Source organism: Camelina sativa, chromosome 15, assembly GCF_000633955.1.
Source record: "Camelina sativa cultivar DH55 chromosome 15, Cs, whole genome shotgun sequence".
Taxonomy (NCBI): Eukaryota; Viridiplantae; Streptophyta; class Magnoliopsida; order Brassicales; family Brassicaceae; genus Camelina; species Camelina sativa.
Genome location: NC_025699.1, coordinates 23,783,596 through 23,802,071, shown reverse-complemented (window position 1 = coordinate 23,802,071; position 18,476 = coordinate 23,783,596). Strand labels below are relative to the sequence as shown.

Sequence of the window (18,476 nt, the reverse complement as noted above, 5' to 3'; positions counted from 1 at the left end):
TCGGTAGCAGACCTTTGTAGCACAAAATTTACGAACTGCTACTAAAAGTACCAAAATCGGATGCCAAGTATTTCGTAGCATTATATTAATGCTAGTATATAATTTCATTTAGCGGGAACATAAAAATCAATATTATAGCCGGGAAGGTGTATTTTGGAGGCAAACTATATGGGTTTTTTCCCGCAAATTAAAAAAAGTCTCGATTCTTTGACCAAAAAATTAAAGACAGTCTTTTACACTTAGACCAAAAAATAAAAAACCCAGCAAACAAAAAGCTTTCAGATTCTCTAAACTTTTCAGATCTCTTATCTCAATCGCAAAGTTTTTTTTTCCATTCCATCTAATCTCGATTCTCATTGTCAAGATTTCGATTCTCAACAAGAAATTTTTTCGACATTCTCTGTGTAGCAAAATATCCGTTTAGATCTGTCCCTCTTACCGGTATCTATCGCTTTGTCTCTGTCGCTCTCTGTCTCCGTCGTTCTCTGTGGCTCCGTCAGTCTTTGTCTCCGTCGCACTCTGTGTCTCCGTCGCTCTCTGTCTCAGTTTCTCTCTGCCTCGGTCTCTCCGCCTCTGTCTCTCTCCGCCTCTGTCTCTCTCCGCCTTTGTCTCTCTTCGCCTCTGTCTCTCTCCGCCTCTGTCTCTCTCCGCCTCTGTCTCTCTCCGATCTCAGTAGATTCGAATTCAGCTGATCTCATCCACCTGAAAGGTATAAGGCATTCAATAAATGTATTATAGTTCTTTACTCTGATTTTAATTTTGACAGATTTGAATTTTGTCAGGTAATCACATCTCATCAGCTGGATCTTCTGCCTGCTTGCATCGGAACACAGAGGCTAGTTCTCTCAATGAAACTGATACTTCGTTTTGATAAATTGTTTAAGAGTTGAACGAATTGGTTGTTTGATATTTCATTTTAATAAATTGTTGCTGAATGTGTGAATATGTTTGTTTGGTGTGTTTGTCTAGTGTTTGTTTGGTATTTGTTTGGTGTTTGTGTTATTCTTATGTTTTTGTTTTGTTTTCTTTATGGGTAAGGACATATAATGGTTATGGACAAGACATGGGTTCATCTTAACAGGTATGTGAAAACGTTTTGTATAGTTGAGTTTATTGGTTTAGTTGTTATGTTTAAGTTTTTTTAAAAGTTTGTAATTCGTTTTTTCCTTTGGTTTTTGCTTTTATCTTCATTGCAGAACAGATCCTGGTTATGAGAAAGGTGCTTGGGATTTTGTGAGGTCTGTGGCTGCAGGTTTAGGAGACAATTCAATTATTATTTGCCCGTGTATTGACTGTCGCAACGTATATCGCCACTCAGCCGTTGATGTTGTTGATCATCTTGTAATAAGAGGAATGGATTGGAGTTACAAGTCGAGGGATGACTGGTTTCATCATGGAGAAGTGAAATCAGGGACTGAGTGTAGAAAGAACACAAGCCAGTGGAACGAAGAGATATTAGGTTTGTTCAAAGCTGCCGAGTTTATGGATGAAGAGCTTGTTAGTCATGGTGATTTAATTGATGTTGATGAAGGGGATGATAAGGTAGAAGATGAGTTCTTAGCCAAGCTAGCTGATGCAGAAGCACCACTGTATCCAGGTTGCACAAACTACAACAAGCTATCTGCGATTGTTTCACTCTTTCGGTTAAAGACTCAGAGCGGTTGGTCTGACAAAAGTTTTGATAGTCTACTTGAGACTTTAAAACAGATGCTACCCAAGGATAATGTATTGCACACGTCCTTGTATGAGGTGAAGAAATTCTTCAAATCTTTTGATATGGGTTATGAGAAGATACACGCTTGTGTGAATGACTGTTGTCTGTTTAGAAATCAGTATGAGGAGCTCGACAGTTGTCCTAAATGCAAATCTTCGCGATGGATGATTAACAAGCGAACTGGTGAGGTGAAGAAAGGGACTCCACAGAAAGTACTTAGGTACTTTCCGATAATTCCACGTCTCAAGAGGATGTTCAGGTCAGAGGACACGGCGAAAGACTTACGGTGGCATTTCAATAATAAGAGCACAGATGGAAAAATGCGTCATCCGGTAGATTCTGTGACGTGGGATCAAATGAATGAAAAGTATCCGTCATTTGCTGCAGAAGAAAGGAACATTAGGCTTGGACTCTCCACAGATGGGTTTAATCCTTTCGACATGAAAAATGTTAACTATAGTGCATGGCCTGTTTTGCTAGTCAATTACAACATGCCACCTGACAAGTGTATGAAAGAGGAGAACATCATGTTGACATTGCTGATTCCTGGACCAACTCAACCTGGAAACAATATAGATGTATATTTAGAACCTCTTATAGAGGATCTAAACCATCTGTGGGAGAAGGGAGAGGTAACGTATGATGCATTCAGTCGCACTACATTCACTTTAAGAGCAATGCTTTTGTGGACCATTCAGGATTTTCCGGCATATGGAAATCTAGCAGGCTGCAAAGTTAAAGGCATAATGGGTTGTCCGGTTTGCGGGAAGCACACAGATAGTTTGTGGTTGAGTAATTGTAGAAAGCACGTGTATATGTGTCACCGGAAGTCTCTGTCACCGAACCATGTTTATAGACGAAAGAAAACCTGGTTTGATGGTAGAGCTGAGCTTGGTAGAAAAGGTAGGATTCTGACTGGTCATAACATTTATCAAATACTAAAAAATTACAAAAATGACTTTGGGAATGTAATAGTAAATGGAAGAAAGAGGAAGATGCAAGATCGTGTTGGTTCAGCCTCTGATACTGATGATGAATCTAGTGAATCAGAAGAAGAGGAAGAACAAGTAGATGAAGAGGAGCTATCCAGATGGAAAAAGCGGTCAATCTTCTTCAAGTTAGAGTATTGGAAGGTATGATTTATATGTTAGGTTTGTTATTCTACTAATATTTAGATTTGCTATATCTTAAAAAATAAATGTATATAACATTCTTTGTATTATCTGTCAATACATTGTGTAGGAAATGCCGGTTAGGCATAACCTAGATGTGATGCACGTTGAGAGAAATGTTGCCGCCAGTCTTGTCTCTACAATGCTGCATTCAGCGAAATCAAAGGATGGTGTTAATGCTCGAAAAGATATGCAACTGCTTGGTATTAGAAAGGATTTACATCCCCAAGCACGTGGGAAAAGAACCTACCTTCCTCCAGGTCCTTGGTCTCTGTCCAAAACAGAGAAGAAAGTATTTTGTAAGCGATTGTCTGACTTCAGAGGACCAGATGGCTACTGCTCAAATATTTCTAGATGTGTTAAGATAGAAGATTGTACGGTTAAGGGTCTTAAATCACATGATTATCATGTGTTGATGCAACAACTTCTTCCGGTTGCAATCAGAGATTGAAATCTTTTAGATAGACCTCTTGTATATATAATTAGCTGTTAATTTTTTTAATCCTCAATGTTATTTATTTACAGGTTTGTTACCTAAAGGTGTTAGGATAGCTATTGGACGTTTATGCGCTTTCTTCAACAAACTATGTCAGCGAGTTATTGACAGAGAGGCAATTTCTGTAATGGAGCATGAAGTTGTGGAAACTATCTGCATGTTTGAGAGATTCTTTCCTCCAAGTTTCTTTGACATAATGGTGCATTTAACAGTCCACTTAGGCAGGGAAGTTCGGTTATGTGGACCAGTTCATTTTCGTTGGATGTACCCATTTGAGAGGTACAATCTAATAAACCAACTGTATGTGTATCAGTTGTGCCATTTACAATATACTTTATGCTTATCAGTATATTATTTTTATCTGCAGATACATGAAAGTTCTGAAGGACTTTGTAAGAAACATGGCAAGACCAGAGGGTTGTATTGCTGAATCATATCTCGCTGAAGAGTGCATGCGGTTCTGCAGTGATTTCTTGAAAAATACTACAAATGCTGATGAGAAAATGGAAAGAAATGCTGATTATGAGAACTGCTCTATCTTGGAGGGTCGTCCTATATCAGCACCTACTTCATGTACTCTTACTGAGAATGAGAAGAACATAGCACATCTTGCTGTCATTCATAATATGGCTCTGATTGATCCTTATGTGGAGTAAGTTCTTCTACATTCTCTTTTATAATATTGTTGTATTTACATTTACTCAATGTTAATGTTATTTTTTAATTTTTTAGCATGCATCTACAACATCTTCAAGATTCTAGTGAAAGATGTAGACGTGATTCGGCATTTTTGTGGAGAACCCATTCTCAGAAATTTGCCTCGTGGTTAAAAGAACAAGTATGTTTACTATTTTATGGTTTTTTTTTTATCATCTATTCTTCTTCAATATAGTAAATGATAGTTGACAATTTTTTGCAACAGATACCTATGACTTCTGATCATGAAGATACACTTAAGTGGTTAGCATATGGTCCTCGTCTATGCGCCAGGTCTTACACGGGTTACATAGTCAATGGCAATCGGTTTCATACAGTCTCGGTTGATAGGCAAACTCAAAACTGTGGCGTGTTGCATGAGGCCACAGCAATGTGTATAGCTAGTGCTAAAGACAATTCTCCAATGGTTGATGTTGTGTCTTATTACGGCAGAGTGGTGGATATTATACTGCTTGATTACAATGTCTTCTACATTCCTATATTTAAGTGCCAATGGGCAAATATAGGCAATGGAGTAAAGGAAGAAGAAGGATTCACACTAGTCAACCTTAGCCAAAGTCAAGCTTCATTCGCAAAAGATCCCTACATACTAGCATCTCAAGCACATCAAGTTTTTTATTCAAGAGTAGATGATTCTTCGAGTTGGTATGTAGCTATGAGAGGTTCTAAAAGAAGATACAATGCAGAGGATGCTGAAACTGACGAAGCAGACGTTGGACCATTGCCTGTATTAATAGACATGGATGAAGATGACCTGGTCGATGAAGCTAGGAATGCCCGAGCTGACTGTGAAGGGATTTATGTATGAAATTATGATTGTTTTTTTTTCTATGATTGTTTATAATGTGTGTGTTTTATGTGAACGTGATTGTTTATAATGTGTGTGTTTTTCTATGATTGTTTAAATCTGTTTTGATAAACAAGTGTTGTCTGTTGTTTCAGGTGAACTAAGATGAAGAATTATCAGCAAAAATGGCGTACCAAGAAAACGAAGAAGATTGACGAGTTAACTGAGAAGCAGTTGCAAACTCAGGCATTGGTAGAGAAGCAGTGTGAAACTCAGAATTTGGAAAAAGAAGTGGATCATGATTTACAAGAGGATGCGGCTATTCAAGATGATGACACTTCTCAAAATCAGCCAACAGATGAACTTAATGATGATGTTGTTATTCAAGATGATGCTGCTATACAAGATGATGATGGTATACAAGATGATGCTGATGCTGCTTTACAAGATGATGATACTACACAATATATTGCTAAAAATGTTGATGAACCAAATCGTAAAAGGAAGCGAGGACCTACGAAGATGAAAAACATCGCCAAGGATTCAAATGAAAAAATTCACGTTGAGTACACTATCATGGGAGAACCTTGTGGTCCAGGATCAGTACCCTTTGCATCATATTTAGGAACAATAGTACGGGAACATGTTCCTTTCACAATCCCGGATTGCGGACCTGGTTTTATTTGTTTTTGCTTGAGGTTGATTTTTGTATATATTTTTTGTTCCTTGTTCTTATAGCGTCTTGCATTCAAAGAAAATCAAAAATGCAAGTTGATGGATATATCCGGAGGGAATCGTGTTGTCGCTGAAGGACGTTGGCCGTCTAATAATCCTGACCAACAGGTACATCACGTTAAGTTGGGGCCTAATGCTTGTCGAGTATGGGTGGATATTGTGATTGTAAAAGATGCTGCAGTTTGGAGGCAAACTCCTGAAATCGAATATATGGAAGATGCACATGGATCTTGTCTTGCCTGGCCAGAAGATAAAATTGTAATGGTGGGTATATATTTTAATTTTACATGTGTGCAAAATATGATGACAGTAACAACTATTGACCAATTTTTTTTTTTGGTTTTCAACAGGAATGAATTAATTAATAAGGAGTAGTGATGTTTCAGATTGGAGAACGTGTTTTGTAGTTGAAAGACATGAGTACTTTCTGTTCTTTTGTCTCATACACTGGTCTTTGTCCCTTTTGTTTTTATTTTTGGATTATAAAGTTGAACCATAATTTATATGTTTCAGATATTAACTTAATGGGACAAGTTATTTAATGTTTCTTTCTTACAAGTTTTCGAAATATTTAAATAAATATTTAGAAAGATAGAAAGCCATTTAGGCTGTTAAAAAAAACCCATTATGTATAGACGTTAGTTATATTAACATCAATAGATAAATAAACGAAATAGTTTTAAAAAAATTAAAAAACTTATATAAAAATTAACAACAAATAAATATTGATGACACAATTATTAATTATTAATATAAATTAACAATAAAACGAAAACTTTATATCATGTATATAGTGATATAAGATATAAACCTCAAACCCTATACCCTAAATCTCTTAGTTGAAAGCATTATACACCAATATATGAAACATGAAATTAACAATGTTAAAATATAATTTTATGTATATTTGTACAAAAATATGAATTATTAACATTAGTTAGCATTATAAATAAATCTTTAAATCATATAGTAATATAAGATATAAACCCCAAACCCTATACCCTAAATCTCTTAGTTGAAAGCATTATACACCAATATATGAAACATGAAATTAACAATGTTAATATATAATTTTATGTATATTTGTACATAATTATGAATTATTAATATTAGTTACCATTATAAATAAATCTTTATATCATATAGTAATATAAGCCATAAACCCTAAACCCTATACTCTAAAACACTATACCCTAAATCTCCTTCTTGAAAGCATTCTACACAAACTAACAATGTCAAAATATAATTTTAAATTTTAAATAAGACAAGCTTCACCATATGAAACATTAATTTTAAATTAATTGTTACACCATATTCCTAAATTAATAAAAAAATAACAAAATACTATACTAATAACATATAAATCGTGTAACAATTATCTCATTGGCTAATTGATAAAGGTGTGGATCACCAAATTATTGATATCTACCGTTGATTAGAATACATCTAACGGTCAACAATCAGCTCTTCTTAATAATTTTTAATCATCTCAATATCTACTTTTCTCGAAGGAAACCCAATAAACTCAATCTCGAAGCTTCTTTCACCATCGCCAAACACCAAAAAAAAACACAGATTGAATCTAAAGAGGAACTCATATCATCTCTTTCACCATCGACAAACACAACATAAAATCATCGCCGAATCTAAAGGTTTTATCCTCTCTTTCTATTGCTTGTTTCTCGAATCCCCATATTCTATTTTTTTTCCTCTCGCAATTTTGCTTTCTCGAATCCTCTGTCAGAGATGGCTAATTGAATCTTAATAGTTTTTGGATCTGCCTTTAGATATGTTTGATGAAATAGATCTGCCTTTAGATATGTCTATTGTGTAGTTTTGCAGATTCTTGTTGATAGATCTATTCATTTTCAGGTTTCGGATCTAGATATAACAGGTTCTACAACATTTCTTTTATGTGGTTTCGGATCTAGAATTATATTGTTTTCTTTTATTTTCAGGTTTCGGATTTAGAATTATATTGTTTTCTTTTGATTGTTGTGGTTAAAAATAAACATATCTTAACAATATCATATTTGGTTCTGCAGAAATGGAAGGTAAAGGACTCATATGTGGCCTCCCCGCTAAGAACGTTGTACCAAAAATCAGATAACAGCCACAACAACACGCAATCAACATTGATGAAGACATTGATCAACAAACTGATGCGGATGATGAACTGAAGGAGATAACAAGGCTAGAGTTTAGAAGGTCCTGTGCTCACCTAGGCTACTTGATACGTATCGAACTAGAGGAAGAAGACATTGATCCACTATACAAGAATGTTTGGAAAAAAATGCAACAGGATACACGCAACAACACTGGTAATAAACGCCCAAAAGTAGAAAAAGGAGAGTCCTCAAACCGCAAGACTCTTTAAATAATAATGGCATGGTAGACCACTCTTAGAGCGAGTTCATGTTTTTTTAGTTCATGTGATGTTTACATTTTGGAAAGTTAACTTTATGTAATATGATTTGATGAGTCATTGTCTTCCATAAATTAAGCAATTCAATGTTTCAAATAACAAATGATTATGCAACTCAATATATATATATATATATATATAAATAATTATTAGTAAATGATAAATTATTATTAAATATAAACACAATTTTCTCAGACTAGCTGACATGATAAATATCACAGTACAAAATAAAAGGCAAGAAATCTTATATTTATAGCACGAGAAAAATGCTGGATTAAATTATTAAACCGCATATTATAAATGCTATTGTAAACGATGGTATAGCAATATATAGTTGCTAGTAAAATCTACACAATAGCAAAAGGAAACCGCTATATAACACTTTCCTATAGCAAGTATCTTGTGCTACTATAGTGTAGAATTTGAGAACCATAATGTCAGGAAACAATATCCACCAGCACATATAATGTGTTATCATTACAAGTTACACAACACGAAATGTTAGCTATAAAAACAAAGATAATAGCACAAAGGAAGCGCTAGTTAATAATAAGTAATAGCGGAATGTTACCGCTATAATAGGCCAATCTACCATAGCGCGTAAAAACTGCTATAGCTCCTCATTATACAGCGTTTTCAAATGCGCTACGAAAGCCCTTTAGTAGCATTATCCGTGTGCTACCGAAGCTCATTTTTCTTGTAGTGTGGGACTTGGACTCTAATAGCCTCTCTTGTGGGTGACAAACGGTCCAACAAAGAAATTATCCAAACCCAACATCTCTGAAATACCACAATAAGACATGACATTTATATAGGCCACTATTTATTTGTCGACAATTTTTTGTTGGACCTAACCATAAGCTATGATAACATATTAGAAATATGACCTAATTAATCCTAAAAGCTAGATCAAAGGAGAAGGATTGTCACATCTTTTATATATTACCCAAAAATCTTTATCCCATCCAATGTGGAACTTTGGATTCTAATAGATGTGTAAAAAGAAAAGGAGATACAATTGATATATATACAATTCATGTAGGCGCATATATATGAAAAAGACGTATATGTACACTCATGTAGAGCAAAGATGGAGAATATGACTATGATACTAGAGCTATATGTGATAATTTCATGGTTTGGATGTCTCAAAGAATTTGTTGTGATTTTTTTTGTCTTATTGAGTTGGTAATTGCTATCATTTATATGCAATCAAATCTACTTGTAATTAATAGAAAATCCTCCATAATAACATATTTCATACCATTTCTTTTTTCTTTTTTTTTTGGACAAACGTATGGTTTCATTCATTCAAATTCAACCAATACAAGAGAAAGGGATTAGAATCCCATAGTTTAGCATACTACAGAGAATGGCTTTCCCCAAAGCCGTACAGAAAGAAACATAAAACATCAAGTAATGATCCATGAGAGCTTTGAAGCAAGTACTTAAGAGTAGCTTGGGACAAGTGAGATCATGGTTGCTTGAGAGATCATCCTCGAGGGACCCGAAGGACGACAAGATAGTCGTATTCTGAAGACTCTTTGACTTTAAATGGAGAATCAGAGTCAAGTGCCTCATCGACGTGAGGTGCAAACATGCCTTGACAGAGATTCGGTAGGTAGCAGATAGGATGGTGGTGATGGTGGTAATGAAGTTTGGTTGCCTAGCTTCGTCAGATGAGAACCTTGGTGTACCGGGCGAGAGACCAAAGGGCTGCAAACCAAAACACTTGTACCAAACAAAGGGACCAGAAGCCAGAGTTTGCCAAAGAGATGTATCAATCCATACCGATGCAGGTGGGTCCTCTCTCCGAAGGCGCCCATAGCCAAGGAGATAAAACAAACCACACACAGCAGGGAGTCGGAATGATAATGAGTAATAAACGAGAGGCATGGGCTTTTGGGATGTTGGTATTGCAGGCAGGATGTGGTTATTGGAGATGGAACTGCAGGAAGGTTGCTTTGCTTCGTCAAATGAGCATCTTGGGATACAGGGCAAGAGACCATAGAGCTGTATACCTTTATAAGCATACCAAAACAAGGAAATGGTGGTTTGTGTTGCAACTAGAATCAGGATTCGACAATAATAAATGCAACACAAACCAGGTGAACCCTCTCTGCCATGGAAATGGTGATCCTGGCCGTACCATACCAGGTGAACCCTCTTTGCCATGGAAATGGTGATCAAGATTACCACACAAGGTTAGTGAGCAGTGAGACATTGACAAATAAAAGATGGACCTGATTTTTGGACAAGAGGACTGTTGCAGGGTGATGGGGTTAGAAACATTCACCGATGAAGCTAAAGACAGGTGCAGAAGATAAGTGGAAAGCCGTAACATAACAGGTAGATCCTTTCTGACATGGATATGGTGATCAAGGATTCCACACAAGTTTTGTAATCAGCTAGACACTGGCAAAAGGACGGCAGACCTGAGCTTCAGGATCGGGAAAGGTTGCTGGCAGTTGATATGGTGTTGTTGAGAGCTGGAATCGCTAGTTAGCATAGGAAAGCAAGTGATTTGGTTCTTCCAGTTATCGAGCATTGTCACTGATTGAGCTAAGACCAAGGATCTAACATACACTTTGTTTCTACCAAACAATCTAGGTAAGTGGATTCTCAGCAGTCTTCGGACATCGAGTTCTACCAAAGACACTAGATAAAGTTTACCACATAACATAAGGGTAGATAGAGGAGACCTGGGGTTTTGGAGGTTGGGCGAGACCGTATGAGATACTAACAAGCCGAGTTCAGATGCAGGGCCCATCCGCAGAGAGAGAGGGAGTTGATTCGTGCAGCGGCTAACCGGAGAGAGTGAAAGAATCTGCGTCTCCGGTGGAAGTAGACATGGGTATGCCAAGCTCAGAGGGTGACAAAACATTGAGACGGTAGTTCAATAACGGAGATAATTCGCACCGCTGGATGATTCCTCGCCAGACATCGACTCTGGTGCCGTTGGTGGAGAGGAAATTCCAGGGGCGAAACACAATCCGGATCGAGGAAGTGGGAAGCACAAAGACATGGGTACCGTCAGCGGTAAGGCTGGGCGAAAGTAGTTAAGGGTGGGGTTCGCCGGACTCCGCACCCATTTACAGGGAAACAAGATCAAACCTTCATCTGGATCTGGGATAATGGTTTGATAGGGAAACAAAAGGGGAAAATAAAAGGGGAAAAAAGATTTAGAAGAGTAGCTAAGAGAGTAGAGGGAACAATAGAGTATCGGAGAGGTTGAGAGACCCCGACGCCGGCGAGCCGGAGCCCTGCCGGCGTCGGAGGAAAATGGTAATAGCGGCTTTTCGATAGTCGTGACTGGGAGAAAAAATTTTAGGGGGAACTCGGTTTTTTTTTATCACACTTGATAAAAAAATTTCATACCATTTCTAAATTTCCATATTTCATAAAATTACCAAATTTTCATATTTCTATTTTTTTTTTTAATTTTCTATTAGTAGATACATGGATGTGTGTAGGGCTTGTTGATACAAAAGGAGGTATTCAATCAAGAATTTAAAGTTATTTTTCATAAAATGAAAACTTATATCTTATTCATAGAAATTTTTAAAAAATTTAATCAAAAATTCATTGTTATTGGTTATCGATTTGAAGTAATAGTGTAATACATTTAAATATACTGTTATTGGAAATATTTAAGCAATGAATAACATGTGATTTCATGGTGTTTTTTGTGGATTTGTTAATTTAATTACAAAGATCCAAATTTCATAGTTTTATGTGATGTTGTAGAAAATTTTAATAAATAACAATATAAAAAACTTCTCTGATCACCAAATATCATCAAAATCTTGAATTTAAAGATACTAAATTTTATTAAATTTTGAAAACTTATTAGCCAACAACAGTTTTCCGTGACATGTTTTAAAGGCTAAACAAAATCAGATTTAATATAATATTTTAAAAAAATATTTAATATAATGTGTTACGTTCCCTGCTTGTTTTATATTTTATTTATCAAAAAAATTTGAAATCGTTAGAAAGGTCCAAATTACATGTTTTATTGAAGGTAAACCATATTTAATATATGTTTCTAACAAATCTGTAATCAATCAACATGTTTAAGTGTGTATAGGTGAAGTGTAAATACCAAAGACAAAAGTCAATGTTGTATGCCGGGACAACCGTTAAGACATTGACATTTTTGGAGTTTCTTGTCAAAGATAAAATAATAAACTCAACTTGCAAAGCTCGTTTAGTATTCTTGACCATCGACCACGAACTTTATACATGTATACGCAAATCTGTTCTGTTAATTTAAACGAAAATTTTCATACAACTTTTTTTCAAATATCAAACACGAGAACAACGTTAGAATTTGATTCGAGTATTGAATGTGATTGGAGTATATGACTGATAAAAGTTTTTGTAGTCGGTTGAGATAAATGAGTTTGGACCTATCAATTATTTTTGTTGAAAATTTTGATTTGGAAACTTCTTAAAGATAATACTTATTAAAGTATAGTGATTAAAATTGTTAATTACCCAAAACATATGAAAATTAGAAATCACTTATTCGCGTTAGATAGAATCTTTCTCCAAAAAAGGTACACCTAATTAAGGATATATGAATCTACCTACGGACACCCAAACATCTTATTCATAATAAAGAACTTTTTTATTTGACAAAAAAAAAAAAAAACTTTTAAATAAAATGAAACAAAAAAAACTAGAAAAAACTTTTTATCGATTGATTCATTTTCAGACTTTCAGTTATCAGTTGTATGAAGTGAAGTAAACACAAACAGGGACTTGTAAAGAAGCTAAGCCACATAAATTACAAGTAACATCAAAGTAATACTTGTCTTTGCCGGCTCAAAAGATATTTATAATTTTCAAATAGACACGAGCACAAATACGAATGTCTTTATAAAACGGAAATAAAAAACTATTAATTGGTCGCATTATAACACAAGAAACAACACTAGAGTAGTTAAGCTATTATAATGTGTGTGTTATCTTCAACAAAATAGTATTATAAATTGGATATTTGGAGGTATTTAGCCACCATTACTTTGACAATTACGTTAATCACGTAGGAAAAATAATTCGAGAAGCCATCCTCTATTGAACATGATATCAATTAAATTAATATTGTTTCATTACAATACAAAAACCTGCAACAATAGTCAATGATCATAAAATAATAGAACAACAAATAACAATTAAACTCTATGCTGCATGAGAAACTGAACCTTTTCCCCACATGAGTTTGACAAATGAGAAGTTAAGTTTTTAACTTGTCATACATAGATATTGTGATAAATAATTTTAAAAAAAAATATTGTTACTACAAAATACAATATTTATAGCTTCTATATACAACCTGGATATCCGAACGTGTAGTAATCTATTCGAGTTTCAGTCTGGAAAGATGTAAAGGCCAATAATTGTACAATCCTCTTGATATATAAAATACGATTAGAAAAAGAAAAAAAAAATTGATAAAAAACAACGATGATAAAGAAAAACTAAAATGACCAAGCTAATTTGGTCCAAAAGAACATATAGAAATGAGAACTAAAAAAATCATAATAATTAAGTCACGACCCATTAGGTAGGTGAGACTTATAAAGGCATCTCCTAATTCAATCACCATTCATTTTTCTCCATCTCTCTTTCTCTCTCTCTCTCTCTCTCTCTCTCTCTCTCTCTTTCTCCCTAAACTAAAGTCAAGCTTTACGTCTGAAAGGGGAACACCTTCCAAGAACCAACAAAAGGCAAAAGAAGAACAAAACATCCAAAGAAGAACACCCATTAATGGAGATAGAAGTGGCAGTAGCAGCAGCAGAACTCAATTTCGACAGCACAACTTCGTCTCCATACATAACAGCTCCTTCAAGCCCAACTCGATTTGGCAACAACAATGTTTTCTTCTTTAGTGCACCCACAAGCCCTTCTCCTTCCACTTCCTCCAACATACCTTTTGACTGGGATGATCAACCAAGAACTCCCAAGAAGAGATCAGCCAGCGATTTCGAAGACGATTTCGAGTTCAATTTCAGTGGTCAATTGGCGAAAACTTCTTTCTCTGCCGCTGATGAGCTCTTTGATGGAGGAAAGATTCGACCTTTAAGACAACCACTCACTCCTCCTTTTTCTTCTCCTAGATCTAGGGATCCTGATATAGAAATTTCCGATGGTCAGCAAGATCGAGGAAGAGACCGGTCTCTGGGATCTTCTTCTTCGCGTTATGATCGTAAAGGAAGCCGTTCTACGTCTCCACTGAGAGTTTCAGACATTATGGTTGATGAAGAAGAAGAAGTACAGTCAACAAAAATGGTTGCTTCCAACACAAGCAACCAAAAATCCTCTGTTTTCTTGTCAGCAATTCTGTACCCTGGTCGTGCGTATAAGAAGTGGAAACTAAAAGATCTGTTGCTGTTCAGGAGTGCGTCAGACGGAAGACCGGTTCCGACCAAAGATTCCTTGAAAAGATACGATATACTAACAAAGAGAGAGGCCGAGGATGTGAGAAGTTCCAGTATCCGGTCGAGAGAGAGTTGTGACTCGTCGGTGTCTATGTCAAGGAGGAGGAACGGAGCGGTGGTTTCAGCTCACGAGATGCATTACACTGAGAACAGAGCAGTGTCGGAGGAATTAAAGAGGAAGACATTCTTGCCGTACAAGCAAGGCTGGTTAGGCTGCTTAGGGTTTAACCCTACGGTCCATGAAATTGCAAGAGTTGGGTCACTGTCACGTGCATCCTCTTGATCCCTCTTGTACTTTTCTTTTGTTCTTATATATTTTATATTCGCTTTTTTGATGGCTTTAATTTTCATATGTGATGGTGAGGTATCCATCGAATTGATGGATAAAATATATGATATTGTTTAATTCGCGACGTTTTGATACATATACATGTGAATGAATAAAAGAAGGAAAAAAAAAAAAAATGTAAAATTTGACATACGATGTAGTTTGGCTAATGCTTCATTCGACGAAGGATGTCCACCGGATACTAATTGAAAGCTAAACGAATTCGCCCCACCATCACAAGAGAGTTATGATCAAGAAGGCACATATTTAACAAATTTGCCCCACCATAACTAGGCTACTAGTAGTGAGAGTGCTCATTCTTTTCACGAGCCCCATCTACTAAGTGTCAATTAAAAATAAAAATATTTTCTTTTTTTTAAAACAATCAAATAATTAGAAACTTCATATGAAAAGGATCAATACTAAATTAGTGAATTCGAGAATTGCTAATCGTGTTTTTTTGGTAAACCAACAATTCCTCCTCGTATAGTATTAGAGACGGCTCATTTAAAAACAAGTATGGTGTTTGATCTAAAGAAAAGTGGAATTCGGTTTAAGATGAATATCTCCGAAAAAATAATGATAACGATTTAGAAATATTACATTACACTAATGTTACGAGTCAAACAATAACAAATAAATAAGAATCATAGATTTTATTTATTTCTAAGTTGGAAATCATTATTTTAAAAATCGGTTTGAGTAATTCTTTCGGAATGATACAATAAGTTTTTAGAAAATCCACTTCATATGAACCACACATTAATCTGTTTTTGACTTGGACTATTATTCTTTGAAGGCATTACCATGAGACTGAGAGAACAAAAAAGAAAGAAAAAAACCAAGAATGTAAAGTGTATGTTTTATAGAAGACAGCTATCGTGACGTTACATTTTCACATCTAGCTCTCGCAGTACTTGTCATAGGACAATTTGTAATTGTTGTAAAAAAAATAGATTCTAGTACAAATTGTATTATTTAGTTTATAGATAAGAATGTTGCACACAAAAAAAAAAAGTTTATAGATAAAGAATAAGAGAATGTAAACTGCTCACAGATCGTAGTGAATTAAAAAAGTGTTGGAGAACGTAGGAACAATGAGGCTGAGCCGAAAGAGAGAATAGCAAAAGAAGAAATGCAATGCTCCTTAATCATGAGGTTTTGTGCAATAATAATGGTAATGATGCTCTTAACAGAATAAAGTGTTTGGACCACATATTATAACATTCATAATTGTTATATAGTTAACATTTGATTATGTAACTGATTACAACCTAATATGAGTTAATAACTTTTAATACTCTTTTTTCCTTTTTCAGTCTTCAAACAATTCTGTTGTATCTAAGTTGAAATGGTGAACTTTTGGGGCGTTTCCAAATTTTCTTTCTTCTTTTTTCTTGATTAAGTTTTATTTATATAGTTTTTTGCTTTCAAGATGTACAAAACTATTGAGATCATGTATAATCAAATTATGTGGAAATAGTTAATATACAGTTTGTTTTTAAAAAAATGTGATACAACTCAGTAATTTAATTGAACGGTGACAGACAAAAAATGAGATCAGAGAGGTGGGTGACCATTTATTAAAAATGTTTGATACTACTTTGATTAGACAGGTTCCATGACCATTCTTAATTGTTATTGATGTTTACTTAATTAAATATTATTGTACCAAACTCTTTCGATACATAACTATCGCTAAGAAAATAATTGAAAATGTTTACAAAGAAACTATAAACACATGTAATTCATATCGATCTTGGGAGGAAATGAGGGACTAATTTCTTTAGCTCGCTAATGGTCTGGATACACCACTAAGAAGCAAATGGAGAAAGACCTATATATATGGTCAGACGAAGAAGCAAACAACACCGGAGAGCAAAGAACACGTGCCTATGAATTCCTGTAAAACCAAAATATATCGTAAACTATTTCACGTAGCTGAGAAGTGACCACGGTCTAATGACATTCATAAGTCCATGAAAAACTGGCACAACCTCACCTAAGATCAACTCTTCTCTTAAAATGAAGTTACCGTAATTAGACTAATATGTTGTGACCCAATAGATTGATAAAAAAAGTCAAAGAAAAATTATTTCGTAGAATACGAGGTCAGTAATATCAATGGAATAAGTGCCCCCTCTCATCTTATTATATAAAGTCCAAACATTTTCAGTAAATCGTGACACATAGCCAAACTGTAGGAATGATTTAATGTAGTTATGATTTGTTTAATTAATTTCTCATATTTTATAAGGGCATCCTTAATGGGAGAACTTTTTTTTATGTTCTTAGATTAAATATATAGTGAAAATAATCTAAGATCAGTAGTTAAGATATTATGTTAAAAAAATGGGGAAACTAATTTTGGTGTTCTTAGAATAATATAATATTCATAAATATTTTACAAATTATAAAAACTTTTAAAAAATTATTAATATACAATACCTTCTTATGTGAAGCATGATCACCATGAGAACCAAATTCAATATACAATACCTTCTTATGTGAAGCACAATCACCATGAGACATGTTCATCCTAGCAACATTCATCCCAACTTCAGCCAATTTCCATATCATCTCTCTTGTGTTGGTAGAAGGACCCACGGTGCAAACAATCTTTGTCTTCCTCCTTACTGTCGGCTTTGACCACATCCCTACTGATGTATCACCAAACTGCTGCATCTCCAACAACCTCTCCAACTGCTTCGACCACATCCCTACCGATGTATCACCAAAGTGTGAGTGTCATTGTTTACCTCTAACAGCTGCAGTATCCGTGGCTGCACTCTTCACTCGACGTGAACACTTGTAAGCGTTCGCCAAGAGACTGTTCATGGCAATCAAACTCCTAAAGGCTCCACTCGTACTCACTGCGTGCTTCAGCCATCTTTCTCTCGAGTTCAGCCTTCAACTCTAATGTCTGTTTACAAAAAACAAGTTATCTCCGACTTACTGATAACAAAACCAAAAAAACACCAAACACGCATAGCTTAAAACATAACCAGAGATTCATTCTGTTCAACAATAACAACTAATCTGAAGTGATCAGCTCCTCCCAGTCAACTTTAAGCTTATCAATATGAAGAAAAGAAGGAAGCTACTAGCACTTCTCCCATGGCAAACTAACACACAGAGCAGTTAGAAGGAAGCTACGATTTTGTTGTGTTTATCACGGCAGACCCACATATATATGCACCTTCCAGTTTGCTTAACATGCAGAGCAGCTAAACAGCTCGACTAATACCACACTCAAAGAGTAACCAACTGAATTGACCATACATACTCAACCCTATAAACGAAATTGAGAGGGATTGACCATACATACTCAATCCTATAAACGAAATGGTTGACACACATGCTTCGAGATCCAAAGATCCAAAGATACGTACTCAATCAGATAGATTTCTCAGACAATTGAAAACAAAAGAACAACCAAAACTATTGACATCAATCAAAACTATTATTTGCTGGACCACCACCAACAACAACAACAGCAAAAGAAAATAAAATTTCAAAATTGACATCAATCATTGAATTAACAATGCTAAAAAAAACCCACATTCCCATCTTTCAAAAGTCTAAGAAATTTCAAAGAACCTGGGAAGCGAAGAAGGTCCGAATTCCGATCAAGCTGGGAGCGAAGAAGGTCCGAA

General features: G+C 35.2%; 2 protein-coding genes and 1 long non-coding RNA gene across 3 annotated transcripts; all 3 read left to right on the top strand.

The window, feature by feature from the left end:
* On the top strand, nucleotides 1,047-4,907 carry LOC104748731. The gene is made up of 7 exons (XM_010470327.1): nucleotides 1,047-1,081; nucleotides 1,197-2,847; nucleotides 2,957-3,272; nucleotides 3,412-3,661; nucleotides 3,750-4,034; nucleotides 4,115-4,220; nucleotides 4,305-4,907. Exons 1-7 carry the CDS (start codon nucleotides 1,047-1,049, stop codon nucleotides 4,905-4,907), a joined length of 3,246 nt encoding a protein of 1,081 aa, XP_010468629.1.
* On the top strand, nucleotides 7,120-8,105 carry LOC109129212. Its single transcript, XR_002035403.1, has 2 exons — nucleotides 7,120-7,273; nucleotides 7,667-8,105. It is a non-coding gene; the product is annotated as an uncharacterized LOC109129212 (long non-coding RNA).
* LOC104747391 lies at nucleotides 13,674-14,907 on the top strand. The gene has a single exon (XM_010469018.2). The coding sequence runs from the start codon at nucleotides 13,822-13,824 to the stop codon at nucleotides 14,773-14,775; it is 954 nt and encodes a 317-aa protein (XP_010467320.1). The 5' UTR covers nucleotides 13,674-13,821; the 3' UTR covers nucleotides 14,776-14,907.

Excerpts from the sequence above, each read along its gene's own strand:
- LOC104747391 (XM_010469018.2), top strand. The coding sequence starts at position 13,822 with ATGGAGATAGAAGTGGCAGTAGCAGCAGCAGAACTCAATTTCGACAGC.
- LOC104748731 (XM_010470327.1), top strand. The coding sequence starts at position 1,047 with ATGGTTATGGACAAGACATGGGTTCATCTTAACAG. Across the intron at positions 3,273-3,411 it reads AGAAGATTGTACGGTTAAGG|GTTTGTTACCTAAAGGTGTT; the intron begins GTCTTAAATCAC and ends ATTTATTTACAG. Across the intron at positions 3,662-3,749 it reads TGGATGTACCCATTTGAGAG|ATACATGAAAGTTCTGAAGG; the intron begins GTACAATCTAAT and ends TTTTATCTGCAG.